This window comes from Oncorhynchus keta, unplaced genomic scaffold (genome assembly GCF_023373465.1).
Source record: "Oncorhynchus keta strain PuntledgeMale-10-30-2019 unplaced genomic scaffold, Oket_V2 Un_contig_17432_pilon_pilon, whole genome shotgun sequence".
NCBI classification, from domain to species: Eukaryota; Metazoa; Chordata; class Actinopteri; order Salmoniformes; family Salmonidae; genus Oncorhynchus; species Oncorhynchus keta.
The window spans coordinates 48041-64836 of NW_026280433.1; the positions used below are offsets into that span (position 1 = coordinate 48041).

Sequence of the window (16796 nt, forward strand, 5' to 3'; positions counted from 1 at the left end):
GTAGTTATATAGGATGAACCATGACTAGAATACAGTATATACATAGAAGTAGACAGCAGTAGTTATATAGGATGAACTAGAATACAGTATATACATATGAAGTGGACAGCAGTAGTTATATAGGATGAACTAGAATACAGTATATACATATGAAGTGGACAGCAGTAGTTATATAGGATGAACCATGACTAGGTATATACATATGAAGTGGACAGCAGTAGTTATATAGGATGAACTAGAATACAGTATATACATATGAAGTGGACAGCAGTAGTTATATAGGATGAACCATGACTAGAATACAGTATATACATATGAAGTGGACAGCAGTAGTTATATAGGATGAACTAGAATACAGTATATACATATGAAGTGGACAGCAGTAGTTATATAGGATGAACCATGACTAGAATACAGTATATACATATGAAGTGGACAGCAGTAGTTATATAGGATGAACTAGAATACAGTATATACATATGAAGTGGACAGCAGTAGTTATATAGGATGAACTAGAATACAGTATATACATATGAAGTGGACAGCAGTAGTTATATAGGATGAACCATGACTAGAATACAGTATATACATATGAAGTGGACAGCAGTAGTTATATAGGATGAACCATGACTAGAATACAGTATATACATATGAAGTGGACAGCAGTAGTTATATAGGATGAACTAGAATACAGTATATACATATGAAGTGGACAGCAGTAGTTATATAGGATGAACCATGACTAGAATACAGTATATACATATGAAGTAGACAGCAGTAGTTATATAGGATGAACTAGAATACAGTATATACATATGAAGTGGACAGCAGTAGTTATATAGGATGAACTAGAATACAGTATATACATATGAAGAGGACAGCTGAGGTCATACATACAGGAGACCTACAGCTGTACATAGGACATCTATAGAAAGAGGTCTTCCTCAACTTGTTAATTGAAAACGATTTAGAAAAAAAGGTTGACAGAAACTCATGTTCATCCACTCATCGATGGTTTATTAAATATGCATTGGAATATGAACCACTGTATGAATGCTTATAGCTTCTTATAACACATCATAGCTCCTTATAACATGTTATAACACATCATAGCTCCTTATAACACATCATAGCTCCTTATAACACATCATAGCTCCTTATAACATGTTATAACACATCATAGCTCCTTATAACATGTTATAACACGTTATAGCTCCTTATAACACATCATAGCTCCTTATAACATGTTATAACACATCATAGCTCCTTATAACACGTCATAGCTCCTTATAACACATCATAGCTCCTTATAACACATCATAGCTCCTTATAACACATCATAGCTCCTTATAACACATCATAGCTCCTTATAACACATCATAGCTCCTTATAACACGTTATAACACATCATAGCTCCTTATAACACATCATAGCTCCTTATAACACATCATAGCTCCTTATAACACGTCATAGCTCCTTATAACACATCATAGCTCCTTATAACACGTCATAGCTCCTTATAACACATCATAGCTCCTTATAACACGTCATAGCTCCTTATAACACATCATAGCTCCTTATAACACATCATAGCTCCTTATAACACGTCATAGCTCCTTATAACACATCATAGCTCCTTATAACATGTTATAACACATCATAGCTCCTTATAACACATCATAGCTCCTTATAACACGTCATAGCTCCTTATAACACGTTATAACACATCATAGCTCCTTATAACACGTTATAACACATCATAGCTCCTTATAACACGTTATAGCTCCTTATAACACGTTATAACACATCATAGCTCCTTATAACATGTTATAACACATCATAGCTCCTTATAACATGTTATAACACATCATAGCTCCTTATAACACATCATAGCACCTTATAACACATCATAGCTCCTTATAACATGTTATAACACATCATAGCTCCTTATAACACGTTGATGAAGAGGATATAGCTCCTTATAACACATCATAGCTCCTTATAACACATCATAGCTCCTTATAACACATCATAGCTAACCTTATAAGGCATCATAGCTCCTTATAACACGTTATATGATGATCCTTATAACACATCATAGCTCCTTGGGGGATGTTATAACACATTATATGATATAAGAGGACATCATAGCTCCTTATAACACGTCATAGCTCCTTATAACACATCATAGCTCCTTATAACTGGTTATAACACATCATAGCTCCTTATAACACATCATAGCTCTAAAACATGTTATAACACATCATAGCTGGTTATGGGACATCATAGATCCTTATAACATGTGAATCATAGCTCTTATAAAATGTCATGATATATAATAATAGCTCCTTATAACACGTCATAGCTCCTTATAACACGTCATAGCACGTTATAACACATCATAGCTCCTTATAACACATCATAGCTCCTTATAACATATATAGCTCCTTATAAACGTCATAGCTCCTTATAGCTGATGTGCACATCATAGCTCCTTATAACACATCATAGCTCCTTATAACACATCATAGCTCCTTATAACACTACATAGCTCCTTATAACACATCATAGCTCCTTATAACACGTTATAACACTCATAGCCCCATTATAACACATCATAGCTCCTTAAAACAGTTATAACACATCATAGCTCCTTATAACACATCATAGCTCCTTATAAACGTTATAACACATCATAGCTTGTTATAACACATTATAACACATCATAGCTCCTTATAACACATTATAACACATCATAGCTCCTTATAACATGTTATAACACATCATAGCCTTATAACACATTATAACACATCATAGCTCCTTATAACACATCATAGCTCCTTATAACACATCATAGCTCCTGATAACAGTTATAACACATCATAGCTCCTTATAACATGTTATAACACATCATAGCTCCTTATAACACATTATAACACATCATAGCTCCTTATCATAAGCTCTTATAACATATAACACATCATAGCTCCTTATAACACATCTGCCTCTAGCTCCTTATAACACATCATAGCTCCTTATAACACGTTATAACACATCATAGCTCCTTATAACACATCATAGCTCCTTATAACACATCATAGCTTTATAACAGTTATAACACATCATAGCTCCTTATAACACATCATAGTTATAACACATCATAGCTCCTTATAACACATCATAGCTCCTTATAACACATCATAGCTCCTTATAACATGTTATAACACATCATAGCTCCTTATAACACGTTATAACACATCATAGCTCCTTATAACACATCATAGCTCCTTATAACATGTGGGATGTCTTGATGATGATGATGAAGAGGATGTGAAGGCTGGTGCTGGGGGGGATGTCTTAATGATGATGATGAAGAGGATGTGAAGGCTGGTGCTGGGGTGGGGGATGTCTTAATGATGATGATGAAGAGGATGTGAAGGCTGGTGCTGGGGGATGTCTTCATGATGATGATGAAGAGGATGTGAAGGCTGGGGGGGATGTCTTAATGATGATGATGAAGAGGATGTGAAGGCTGGTGCTGGGGGGGGTCTTAATGATGATGATGATGATGATGATGATGAAGAGGATGTGAAGGCTGGTGCTGGGTGGGGGATGTCTTCATGATGATGATGAAGAGGATGTGAAGGCTGGGGTGGGATGTCTTAATGATGATGATGAAGAGGATGTGAAGGCTGGTGCTGGGATGTCTTCATGATGATGATGATGATGTGAAGGCTGGTGCTGGGTGGGGATGTCTTCATGATGATGATGAAGATGATGTGAAGGCTGGGGTGTCTTGATGATGAAGAGGGTGTAAGATGTCCTCCTGACCTCTCTACTGTCAGCTGATGTGCACTGCTGAAACGTTTTGGTTTAAAATGGCTGCCATGGTGGTGGGGTGGGGTGGGGGCTTGTGTAGCCAGTTATGGCATCAGAGCCTTCTATTGTTGTAAAGGCCCCAGGATGCCCCCACCCCCAGGTGGGTGTTGGCCTATCTACAGGTGGTTGGGGGGGGTGATACTGCTATCTACAGGTGGTTGGGGTGGGGGGTGTTCCTGCTTCTGATAATAATACAGGTGGTTGGGGTGGGGGGGGGTGTTACTGCTATCACAGGTGGTTGGGGTGGGGGTGTTACTGGCCATCACACTGTCATCTACAGGTGGTTGGGGTGGGTGGGGGGCTTGTTGACTGCCATCTACAGGTGGTTGATTGGCCAGGGGCTTGTTGATGTTACAGTCATCTACAGGTGTGCTTGTTGGGGTGGGGGGTGTTACTGTCATCTGCAGGTGGTTGTTACAGTTGGGTCAGGGGGGTGATTACTGCTATCTACAGGTGGTTCTTGGGGGGTTGTTACTGTCATCTACAGGTGGTTGGGGTGGGGGTGGGGTGGTGTTACTGTCATCTGCAGGTGGTTGGGGGTGGGGGGGGTATGGCATCAGAGCCTTCTATGTTGCCGTAAAGGCCCCAGGATGTCCCCCCAACCCCCAGGTGGGTGTTACTGCTATCTACAGGTGGTTGGGGTGAGACTCCCCCCCCCCCATTATAATACACAGACTCTCCCCCCCCCATTATAAAACACAGCCGACAGAACAGAGGATCAACACTGCATTATAAACCCAGTCTAATCCCTTATGAGCCGTTATAGCGTAGAGGTTGTTTGGCAGTAAAGTCACCAGGTACTTCAGCCGTCCAGCCCAATGCACGCTGGGAGTTGTTATCCGGGGGGGGAGCCTGCAGGGAAGCAGCCTGGTGACTGCCAGCAGCTGGTCTGTGGTGGGTTATTGATCAGGACCAAGCTGATACAGTATTATTGATTATTGATTGGCAGACACCAGAGACGACATGGACATAGACCTCTCCCCTTTGAGAGAGTCAGAGCAGAGCAGAGCAAGGTGAAGCTGCCTCTAGAGTCTACAGGCACCGATCTAAAGGTCACTTCCTGCCCCCTGATGAACGACGAGAGACGAGACAGGTAGGAGGAAGAGGAGGAGGAAGGAGGAGGACCGCACCACAATCTGTCAAATGTCTTTCATACCACACATCTCTTAATAACACAACAAACATTTCTCCAGTCCACACCTCCTGAGGGTTACGATACAAAAGCAGGATCAACGAACTAAACCAGATAACTCTGATAAACAACCAGAGATAACTGCTGGTTTCCTGGTTGTTTAAAACAGTCTTTAAAAAAACAATTTGATAACATTCCCAGAAGTGTAGAAGAACCTGAAGCAGGTCGACTGATCCTAGGTCAGTTCTCTAGGGTTAGAGTTAGTAAGCACTACAGTGCTGTCCTGTCAGGTCGACTGATCCTAGGTCAGTTCTCTAGGGTCAGAGTTAGTAAACACTACAGTCCTGTCAGGTCGACTGATCCTAGGTCAGTTCTCTAGGGTCAGAGTTAGTAAACACTACAGTCCTGTCAGGTTGACTGATCCTAGGTCAGTTCTCTAGGGTCAGAGTTAGTAAACACTACAGTCCTGTCAGGTTGACTGATCCTAGGTCAGTTCTCTAGGGTCAGAGATAGTGTGACATTGTCCCCTGATCGCTCAATGTTCTGCTTGTTGATTGGCCAGTCGCAGGTCTGCTTGTTGATTGGCCAGTCACAGTCCTGCTTGTTGATTGGCCAGTCACAGTCCTGCTTGTTGATTGGCCAGTCACAGTTCTGCTTGTTGATTGGCCAGTCACAGTCCTGCTTGTTGATTGGCCAGTCACAGGTCTGCTTGTTGATTGGCCAGTCACAGTTCTGCTTGTTGATTAGCCAGTTAGACAGTTCTGCTTGTTGATTGGCCAGTCACAGTCCTGCTTGTTGATTGGCCAGTCACAGGTCTGCTTGTTGATTGGCCAGTCACAGTCCTGCTTGTTGATTGGCCAGTCACAGTCCTGCTTGTTGATTGGCCAGTCACAGGTCTGCTTGTTAATTGGCCAGTCACAGTTCTGCTTGTTGATTGGCCAGTTAGACAGTTCTGCTTGTTGATTGGCCACAGTTAGACAGGTCTGCTTGTTGATTGGCCACAGTTAGACAGGTCTGCTTGTTGATTGGCCACAGTTAGACAGGTCTGCTTGTTGATTGGCCACAGTTCGACAGGTCAGCTTGGTGATTGGACACAGTTCGACAGTTCTGGTATTGGACAGTTCTGCTTGTTGATTGGCCACAGTTAGACAGTTCTGCTTGTTGATTGGCCAGTTAGACAGTTCTGCTTGTTGATTGGCCAGTTAGACAGTTCTGCTTGTTGATTGGCCAGTTAAGACAGTTTTGACAGTTAACTCTGCTGTGAATTGTCCTGTCGGTCTGTTGGTTCTGACTCTCTCCAGATATCTGGTCTTGAGCCTTGACAACCTGTGGAGAAGACAAGGGGCCACATGTTAGAGATGGGCAGGAATAGCCTGTATTTACTATAGGACTGTAGGTTAAAGTATGTGTTACTATATTTACTATAGGACTGTAGGTTAAAGTATGTGTTACTATATTTACTATAGGACTGTAGGTTAAAGTATGTGTTACTATAGGACTGTAGGTTAAAGTATGTGTTACTATAGGACTGTAGGTTAAAGTATGTGTTACTATATTTACTATAGGACTGTAGGTTAAAGTATGTGTTACTATATTTACTATAGGACTGTAGGTTAAAGTATGTGTTACTATATTTACTATAGGACTGTAGGTTAAAGTATGTGTTAATATATTTACTATAGGACTGTAGGTTAAAGTATGTGTTACTATATTTACTATAGGTGTAGGTTAAATATTTACTATAGGACTGTAGGTTAAAGTATGTGTTAATATATTTACTATAGGACTGTAGGTTAAAGTAATGTTACTATATTTACTATAGGACTGTAGGTTAAAGTATGTGTTAATATATTTACTATAGGACTGTAGGTTAAAGTATGTGTTACTATATTTACTATAGGACTGTAGGTTAAAGTATGTGTTAATATATTTACTATAGGACTGTAGGTTAAAGTATGTGTTACTGTATTTACTATAGGACTGTAGGTTAAAGTATGTGTTACTATATTTACTATAGGACTGTAGGTTAAAGTATGTGTTACTATATTTACTATAGGACTGTAGGTTAAAGTATGTGTTAATATATTTACTATAGGACTGTAGGTTAAAGTATGTGTTACTGTATATACTATAGGACTGTAGGTTAAAGTATGTGTTACTATAGGACTGTAGGTTAAAGTATGTGTTACTGTATTTACTATAGGACTGTAGGTTAAAGTATGTGTTACTGTATTTACTATAGGACTGTAGGTTAAAGTATGTGTTACTATAGGACTGTAGGTTAAAGTATGTGTTACTGTATATACTATAGGACTGTAGGTTAAAGTATGTGTTACTGTATATACTATAGGACTGTGGGTTAAAGTATGTGTTACTGTATATACTATAGGACTGTAGGTCCTACAACATAGAGGATAGTCAGGGATGTTACAAGGTTGAGATGAGGGCCCAACCCAATTCAAACCAAATCCCGGCATCATCCCTATTCTGGCATCACCCACCCCCTAGCACCACCCCCACCACTGGCATCACCCACCCCACTGGCATCACCCACCCCACTGGCATCACCCCCATTCTGGCATCACCCCCATTCTGGCATCACCCCTATTCTGGCATCACCCCCACCCCTGGCACCACCCCTATTCTGGCATCACCCCCACCCCTGGCACCACCCCTATTCTGGCATCACCCCCACCCCTGGCACCACCCCTATTCTGGCATCACCCCCACCCCTGGCACCACCCCTATTCTGGCATCACCCCCACCACTGGCACCACCCCTATTCTGGCATCACCCCCACCACTGGCACCACCCCTATTCTGGCATCACCCCCACCACTGGCACCACCCCTATTCTGGCATCACCCCCACCACTGGCATCACTGCAGCAGCAAACTGTCATCCTATCACCATTATCATTCTATCCCTCCTTACTTTTTCATCCCGCAGCCAATGTTGCTCCAAGCCAAGACAAATATCCTCCTCCTGGAGTTCCCAGTATCAGTCTCTCCCATCATCATCATGATCATGATCATCATCATCATCACCACAGGCCGGTAGGAGTCCAGTTCATCCCGGGGAGCATGCCGGTGCAGCCTCTCTAGCCTTGGGCCTCAGCTCACTCCAGGTACCTCTCGAAAACATCGAGTTCTGTGTCCGTGTCGTAAGGGACAGAGGCCGGGTCAGATAGTACCCCTAGGTCCACCAGCGCCTGGTCCATATCTTCCGGTAGAAACACTATCCCCACATTCAGGACGATGTATTCCATTAGAAAGGCATAGTAGAGGATCAACACGTTCACACAAAACAGGCCCAGATAAAACATACAGGGAAGTTCGTTGAGCAGCGATTCCAACGAATCTAGTCGAGCATAAGTTTTGAGTGTCATGGAAAACTAAACCGGGAAAGTTTAGCTCAGCCAGTTATGTTGACAAGGAGCAGGATAAAGGACAGTGTCATTGCTCTGAGACCAGCAGTAACATGGACAGTGTATTTGGAGTGTCCATTTCGGCGGAGACGAGGACAATGATTTGTCCTGAAATGCCAGCTTTTGCAAATAGCACAGCTATCAAGCGATATACATTAGTTAGGAGGTACACGAAATAACCTATAACAACAAAACAACAAAAAGTCCGTTCACCGCTAGTTCATGTAAAACACAGTGTTAACTCGATGCATTCATTGATATTCTCGGAGAAGGTCGAAGGAAAAAAAACTGTTGCGTTATTTGCAACATGCCTGCCCTGGTTAACTATTACCGGCCAACGACTTTATCGATCTATTATTATACAGGAATATGTTCTATCGATGGAAATAAATTCGATAATCCAGACCTCCCGTTACATTTTCATGTCAACATTTCCGCTAACTGCATCTAAACAGTCCGACCTTTCGGTCAAAACAGTACAGATACGTCTATTTAGCTTAAGCATTTGATTGGTTCATTATAGAATAACGTCCTGTGAATGGTCAACTGAGACATCGATCACACTGATCCCGCCTTTTCATCGGTTTTTGACGTTTGTTGCGTTTTACGTCGATGGCTCCTCGTGTTTGGTATTTGATTGGCTGCTGTGTTCATCGTTGTTGGATGAAGACCAATCAACGTCCCCGAATTGTTGGAAGAAAAAAAAACTGTTCGATTTTTTTTCCCCCAAAACACTATTGGGATTTGTAGTTTTTTGTAACTGTCATTTTAATGAAATTGTGTTACCGGAACACAACAAAGAAACTTCATGTCCCAAACTCCCCGGCACTAAACCAGTTACGTAAACGCGTTATTCCTCACAAGATATACGTTCGGGTATGTCCCCTTCTCGCTTCGTTAGCCACAGCTATTTGGTTAGCTAGATATTTTGTTAGCTATATATATATACAGGATATATGGACGTGATGGGATTGATATAACAGGCAAAAAAAACCTAAGCTAGCAACATCTTTTTTTTTTTTTTTAAAGTGCAACTATGTTCGGTCGGTCACGGAGTTGGGGAGGAGGACAGGGGAAAACAAAAAATATCCATTCCCTGGACCATCTCAAGTAAGTAACTAGCATCATTGCTAAGGTTACCCTGCCGGGGTGTATTCATTACGCTCGTTCTGTTACAAAACGTTACTTAAAAACGGTAGCGACATTAAAGGCACGGGGAGGAACCTACCCGAATGTGTCCAATTTAAATGAATACGTTTCTGTTTTCAAAACGCAACTGTTTGGTCGAATTCGCCAGCTAAACCCCGATAGTTTACTACGCTAACATGGTTAGCATACCGAGCTAATCCACTTAGCTTGTACTGTCAAACCAAATGCGTTGGTTATCTAACGTTGCTGTTGTTTCCTTGTCACAACTGTGTGAACAATGTCAGATGTGTTTGACTGCTACGAAACGCTAGCTAGCTACATGACGGGTGTCATTACTTGATAACAGCTAGATATACTAACATTAGCTAGCTAGCTACATGATGGGTGTCATTATAACAACTAGATATACTAACATTAGCTAGCTAGCTACATGATGGGTGTCATTATAACAACTAGATATACTAACATTAGCTAGCTAGCTACATGATGGGTGTCATTATAACAGCTAGATATACTAACATTAGCTAGCTAGCTACATGATGGGTGTCATTACTTGATGACAGCTAGATATACTAACATTAGCTCGCTAACTACATGATGGGTGTCATTATAACAGCTAGATATACTAACATTAGCCAGCTAGCTACATGATGGGTGTCATTATAACAGCTAGAGCCACTAACATTAGCCAGCTAACTACATGATGGGTGTCATTATAACAGCTAGAGCCACTAACATTAGCCAGCTAACTACATGATGGGTGTCATTATAACAGCTAGAGCCACTAACATTAGCCAGCTAACTACATGATGGGTGTCATTACTTGATAACAGCTAGAGCCACTAACATTAGCTAGCTACCTACATGATGGGTGTCATTACTTGATGACAACTAGAGCCACTAACATTAGCTAGCTACCTACATGATGGGTGTCATTACTTGATGACAACTAGAGCCACTAACATTAGCTAGCTAACTACATGATGGGTGTCATTACTTGATAACAGCTAGATATACTAACATTAGCTAGCTAGCTACATGATGGGTGTCATTACTTGATAACAGCTAGATATACTAACATTAGCTAGCTAGCTACATGATGGGTGTCATTACTTGATAACAGCTAGATATACTAACATTAGCTAGCTACCTACATGATGGGTGTCATTACTTGATAACAGCTAGATATACTAACATTAGCTAGCTACATGATGGGTGTCATTACTTGATGACAGCTAGATATACTAACATTAGCTAGCTACCTACATGATGGGTGTCATTACTTGATGACAGCTAGATATACTAACTACATGATGGGTGTCATTACTTGATGACAGCTAGATATACTAACTACATGATGGGTGTCATTACTTGATGACAGCTAGATATACTAACATTAGCTAGCTAGCTACATGATGGGTGTCATTACTTGATGACAGCTAGATATACTAACATTAGCTAGCTAGCTACATGATGGGTGTCATTACTTGATGACAGCTATATATACTAACATTAGCTAGCTAGCTACATGATGGGTGTCATTACTTGATGACAGCTAGATATACTAACTACATGATGGGTGTCATTACTTGATAACAGCTAGATCGACCTACGTTAGCTAGCTAGCTAACTACATGATGGGTGTCATTATAACAGCTAGATATACTAAGGTTAGTTTATGAGTCCATCCCGTCTATGTGACTGTAGGCTAGCATATTCCGTGGTCCAGAGTGGGTGTTCCAGTTCAAATTGACAGTGCTGTATAGCCACCACACGTTTTACTGAAAAACAACCTGTTTTCTACCATTGTCCATTGTCCATCTCATCCCTTCCTTTCCTCTTCTTCTCCATCCCTCCTTCTCTCCTCCCTCTAGGTATATGTACCATGTCCTGACTAAGAACACGACGGTAACCGACAGCAACAGGAACTTGCTGGTGGAGACCATTCGCTCCATCACTGAGATACTCATCTGGGGAGACCAGAACGACAGCTCCGTCTTCGAGTAAGACTTTAACCACGACTCTATTTTATTTTACTCTATTCTGTTCTACTCCTCTATTCCTATCTATTGTACTATACTCTACTCTATTCCGTTCTACTCCTATCTATTGTACTATACTCTACTCTATTCTGTTCTACTCCTCTATTCCTATCTATTGTACTATACTCTACTCTATTAAACACTGTTCTACTCCTATCTATTGTACTATACTCTACTCTATTCTGTTCTACTCCTATCTATTGTACTATACTCTATTCTGTTCTACTCCTATCTATTGTACTATACTCTACTCTATTAAACACTGTTCTACTCCTCTATTCCTATCTATTGTACTCGACTCTACTCTATTCTGTTCTACTCCTATCTATTGTACTATACTCTACTCTATTCTGTTCTACTCCTATCTATTGTACTATACTCTACTCTATTCCGTTCTACTCCTATCTATTGTACTATACTCTACTCTATTCTGTTCTACTCCTATCTATTGTACTATACTCTACTCTATTCTGTTCTACTCCTCTTTTCCTATCTATTGTACTATACTCTACTCTATTCCGTTCTACTCCTATCTATTGTACTATACTCTACTCTATTCTGTTCTACTCCTATCTATTGTACTATACTCTACTCTATTAAACACTGTTCTACTCCTCTACTCGACTCTACTCTATTCTGTTCTACTCCTATCTATTGTACTATACTCTACTCTATTCTGTTCTACTCCTATCTTTTCCTATCTATTGTACTATACTCTACCCTATTCCGTTCTACTCCTATCTATTGTACTATACTCTACTCTATTCTGTTCTACTCCTCTATTCCTATCTATTGTACTCTACTCTATTAAACACTGTTCTATTCCTATCTATTGTACTATACTCTACTCTATTCTGTTCTATTCCTATCTATTGTACTATACTCTACTCTATTCTGTTCTACTCCTCTATTCCTATCTATTGTACTATACTCTACTCTATTCTGTTCTACTCCTCTATTCCTATCTATTGTACTATACTCTACTCTATTCTGTTCTACTCCTATCTATTGTACTATACTCTACTCTATTCTGTTCTACTCCTATCTATTGTACTATACTCTACTCTATTCTGTTCTACTCCTATCTATTGTACTATACTCTATTCTGTTCTACTCCTATCTATTGTACTATACTCTACTCTATTAAACACTGTTCTACTCCTCTATTCCTATCTATTGTACTCGACTCTACTCTATTCTGTTCTACTCCTATCTATTGTACTATACTCTACTCTATTCTGTTCTACTCCTATCTATTGTACTATACTCTACTCTATTCTGGTCTACTCCTCTATTCCTATCTATTGTACTCTACTCTACTCTATTACACACTGTTCTATTCCTATCTATTGTACTATACTCTACTCTATTCTGTTCTACTCCTCTATTCCTATCTATTGTACTATACTCTACTTTATTCTCCTCTATTCCTATCTATTGTACTCTACTCTACTCTATTACACACTGTTCTATTCCTATCTATTGTACTATACTCTACTCTATTCTGGTCTACTCCTCTATTCCTATCTATTGTACTCTACTCTACTCTATTACACACTGTTCTATTCCTATCTATTGTACTATACTCTACTCTATTCTGTTCTATTCCTATCTATTGTACTATACTCTACTCTATTATGTTCTACTCCTCTATTCCTATCTATTGTACTATACTCTACTCTATTAAACACTGTTCTACTCCTATCTATTGTACTCTACTCTATTCCATTCTACTCCTCTATTCCTATCTATTGTACTCTACTCTACTCTATTAAACACTGTTCTATTCCTATCTATTGTACTCTACTCTATTCTGTTCTACTCCTCTATTCCTATCTATTGTACTCTACTCTACTCTATTACACACTGTTCTATTCCTATCTATTGTACTATACTCTACTCTATTAAACACTGTTCTACTCCTATCTATTGTACTCTACTCTATTCCATTCTACTCCTCTATTCCTATCTATTGTACTCTACTCTACTCTATTAAACACTGTTCTATTCCTATCTATTGTACTCTACTCTATTCTGTTCTACTCCTCTATTCCTATCTATTGTACTCTACTCTATTAAACACTGTTCTATTCCTATCTATTGTACTATACTCTACTCTATTCTGTTCTACTCCTCTACTCCTATCTATTGTACTATACTCTACTCTATTAAACACTGTTCTACTCCTATCTATTGTACTATACTCTACTCTATTCTGTTCTACTCCTCTATTCCTATCTATTGTACTCTACTCTACTCTATTAAACACTGTTCTATTCCTATCTATTGTACTATACTCTACTCTATTCTGTTCTACTCCTCTATTCCTATCTATTGTACTCTACTCTACTCTATTAAACACTGTTCTATTCCTATCTATTGTACTCTACTCTATCAAACACTGTTCTACTCCTATCTATTGTACTCTACTCTACTCTATTAAACACTGTTCTACTCCTATCTATTGTACTCTACTCTACTCTATTAAACACTGTTCTATTCCTATCTATTGTACTCTACTCTACTCTATTCTGTTCTACTCCTCTATTCCTATCTATTGTACTCTACTCTACTCTATTCTGTTCTACTCCTCTATTCCTATCTATTGTACTCTACTCTACTCTATTACACACTGTTCTATTCCTATCTATTGTACTATACTCTACTCTATTCTGTTCTACTCCTCTATTCCTATCTATTGTACTGTACTCTACTTTATTCTACTCTATTCCTATCTATTGTACTGTACTCCACTTTATTCTACTGTATTCCTATCTATTGTACTATACTCTACTTAATTCTACTCTACTTTATTCTACTCTATTCCTCTCTATATTCCACTCTATTCCTCTCTATACTCGATTCTATTCCTATCTATTTTACTCCACTTTATTCTGCTCTATTCTTTGTTCTACTCTGTTCTACTCTACTCTATTCCTTTCTATTGTACCATACTCTACTTAATTCTACTCTACTTTATTCTACTCTATTTTCTACTCTATTCCTCTCTATTGTACCATACTCTACTTAATTCTACTCTACTTTATTCTACTCTGTATTCTACTTTATTCCTCTCTATTGTACCACACTCTACTTTATTCTACTCTATATTCTATTCTATTAATTTCTATTGTACCATACTCTACTTAATTCTACTCTACTTTATTCTACTCTATTCCTCTCTATTGTATCATACTCTACTTAATTCTACTCTACTTTATTCTACTCTATTCCTCTCTATTGTATCATACTCTACTTAATTCTACTCTACTTTATTCTACTCTATTCCTCTCTATTGTACCATACTCTACTTTATTCTACTCTATTCCTCTCTATTGTACCATACTGTACTTAATTCAACTGTACTTTATTCTACTCTATATTCTACTCTATTCCTCTCTATTGTACCACCCTACTTAATTCTACTCTACTTTATTCTACTCTATATTCTACTCTATTCCTCTCTATTGTACCATACTCTACTTAATTCTACTCTACTTTATTCTACTCTATATTCTACTCTATTCCTCTCTATTGTACCACCCTACTTAATTCTACTCTACTTTATTCTACTCTATATTCTACTCTATTCCTTTCTATTGTACCATACTCTACTTAATGCTACTCTACTTAATGCTACTCTACTTAATGCTACTCTACTTAATGCTACTCTACTTCATGCTACTCTACTTTATTGTACTCTACTTAATGCTACTCTACTTTATTCTCCTCTACTTAATGCTACTCTACTTTATTCTACTCTACTTTATTCCTCTCTATTGTACCATACTCTGCTTAATGCTACTCTACTTTATTCTACTCTATATTCTACTTTATTCCTCTCTATTGTACCATACTCTACTTAATTCTACTCTACTTAATTCTACTCTGTACTCTACTCTATTCCTCTCTATTGTACCATACTCTACTTAATTCTACTCTACTTAATGCTACTCTACTTAATTCTACTCTACTTAATGCTACTCTACTTAATTCTACTCTACTTAATTCTACTCTACTTAATGCTACTCTGTATCTTCTCTGTTCTCAGCTTCTTCCTGGAGAAGAACATGTTTGCGTTCTTTCTGAATATCCTTCGCCAGAAGTCCGGTCGCTACGTCTGTGTCCAGCTACTCCAGACGCTCAACATCCTGTTTGAAAATATCAGCCACGAGACGTCGCTCTGTGAGTACACGTACACACACACACACACGCACGCACGCGCACACACACACACACTGGCCACCTGTGGTTTCGATGCCCCAGAGTTTTAATCAGCCTGAATAAGATATTTCAGTTCTATAACTGTGTTCTCCTCATCTCTCCTCCTCTCTCCTCATCTCTCCTCCTCCTCCTCCTCTCTCCTCCTCTCTCCTCCTCTCTCCTCCTCCTCTAGATTACCTGCTCCAACAACCCTCAACTTCCATCATATAACTGTGATCTCTCCTCCTCTCTCCTCCTCCTCTTACTAGATTACCTGCTGTCCAACAACCACGTCAACTCCCATCATATAACTGTGTTCTCCTCCTCTCTCTCCTCTCTCCTCCTCTCTCCTCCTCTCCTCATCTCTCCCTCTCCTCTCTCTCCTCATCTCTCCTCATCTCTCCTCCTCCTCTAGATTACCTGCTGTCCAACAACCACATCAACTCCCATCATATAACTGTGTTCTCCTCCTCTCTCCTCCTCCTCTCCTCCTCTCTCCTCTCCTCCTCCTCTCTCCTCCTCTCTCCTCCTCTCTCCTCCTCTCTCTCCTCATCTCTCCTCCTCTCTCCTCCTCCTCTCTCCTCTCTCCTCCTCTCTCCTCCTCTCTCCTCCTCTCTCTCCTCATCTCTCCTCCTCCTCTAGATTACCTGCTGTCCAACAACCACTCCTCCCATCTCCCATCATCTAACTGTGTCTCCTCTCTCAACTCCATCATATCTCTCCTCATCTCTCCTCCTCTCTCCTCCTCTCCTCTCTCCTCCTCTCCTCCTCCTCTAGATTACCTGCTGTCCAACAACCACGTCAACTCCTCCCATCATATAACTGTGTTCTCCTCATCTCTCCTCCTCTCTCCTCCTCTCTCCTCCTCTCTCCTCCTCCTCTCCTAGATTACCTGCTGTCCAACAACCACGTCAACTCCTCCCCATATAACTGTGTTCTCCTCCTCTCTCCTCCTCCTCCTCTCC

At 39.8% G+C, this 16796-nt stretch overlaps 2 protein-coding genes and 2 long non-coding RNA genes across 51 annotated transcripts; 2 read left to right on the forward strand and 2 right to left on the reverse strand.

The window, feature by feature from the left end:
• Positions 1 to 1000: 1000 nt before the first annotated feature.
• On the reverse strand, positions 1001 to 3903 carry LOC127919726 (uncharacterized). 36 transcript variants are annotated; one of them, XR_008103866.1, is made up of 5 exons: positions 2930 to 2954; positions 2801 to 2860; positions 1897 to 1946; positions 1797 to 1846; positions 1001 to 1766 (listed from the first exon to the last, which is right to left on the reverse strand). It is a non-coding gene; the product is annotated as an uncharacterized LOC127919726 (long non-coding RNA). The 36 variants fall into 36 exon arrangements; XR_008103867.1 differs by lacking the exon at positions 1797 to 1846; XR_008103851.1 differs by lacking the exon at positions 1797 to 1846 and having other exon boundaries at positions 1001 to 1786.
• Positions 3904 to 5204: 1301 nt separating this feature from the next.
• LOC127919728 (uncharacterized) lies at positions 5205 to 7497 on the forward strand. 13 transcript variants are annotated; one of them, XR_008103873.1, is made up of 7 exons: positions 5205 to 5316; positions 5500 to 5579; positions 5825 to 5992; positions 6222 to 6732; positions 6951 to 6997; positions 7154 to 7183; positions 7223 to 7497. It is a non-coding gene; the product is annotated as an uncharacterized LOC127919728 (long non-coding RNA). The 13 variants fall into 13 exon arrangements; XR_008103872.1 differs by adding an exon at positions 5661 to 5824 and having other exon boundaries at positions 5989 to 6054; positions 6222 to 6662; positions 6881 to 7497; XR_008103876.1 differs by lacking the exon at positions 7154 to 7183 and having other exon boundaries at positions 6951 to 7036.
• dexi (Dexi homolog (mouse)) lies at positions 6194 to 8917 on the reverse strand. Its single transcript, XM_052503543.1, has 2 exons — positions 7945 to 8917; positions 6194 to 6337 (listed from the first exon to the last, which is right to left on the reverse strand). Exon 1 carries the CDS (start codon positions 8396 to 8398, stop codon positions 8129 to 8131), a length of 270 nt encoding a protein of 89 aa, XP_052359503.1. The 5' UTR covers positions 8399 to 8917; the 3' UTR covers positions 6194 to 6337; positions 7945 to 8128.
• A 366-nt stretch (positions 8918 to 9283) lies between these two features.
• Positions 9284 to 16156, forward strand: LOC127919731 (protein CLEC16A-like; the record flags this gene model as incomplete). Its single annotated transcript, XM_052503544.1, has 4 exons — positions 9284 to 9547; positions 11461 to 11589; positions 15680 to 15813; positions 16101 to 16156. Coding segments are annotated over exons 1-4 (393 nt in total), but the record flags the coding sequence as incomplete, so codon positions are not given.
• Positions 16157 to 16796: the final 640 nt, after the last annotated feature.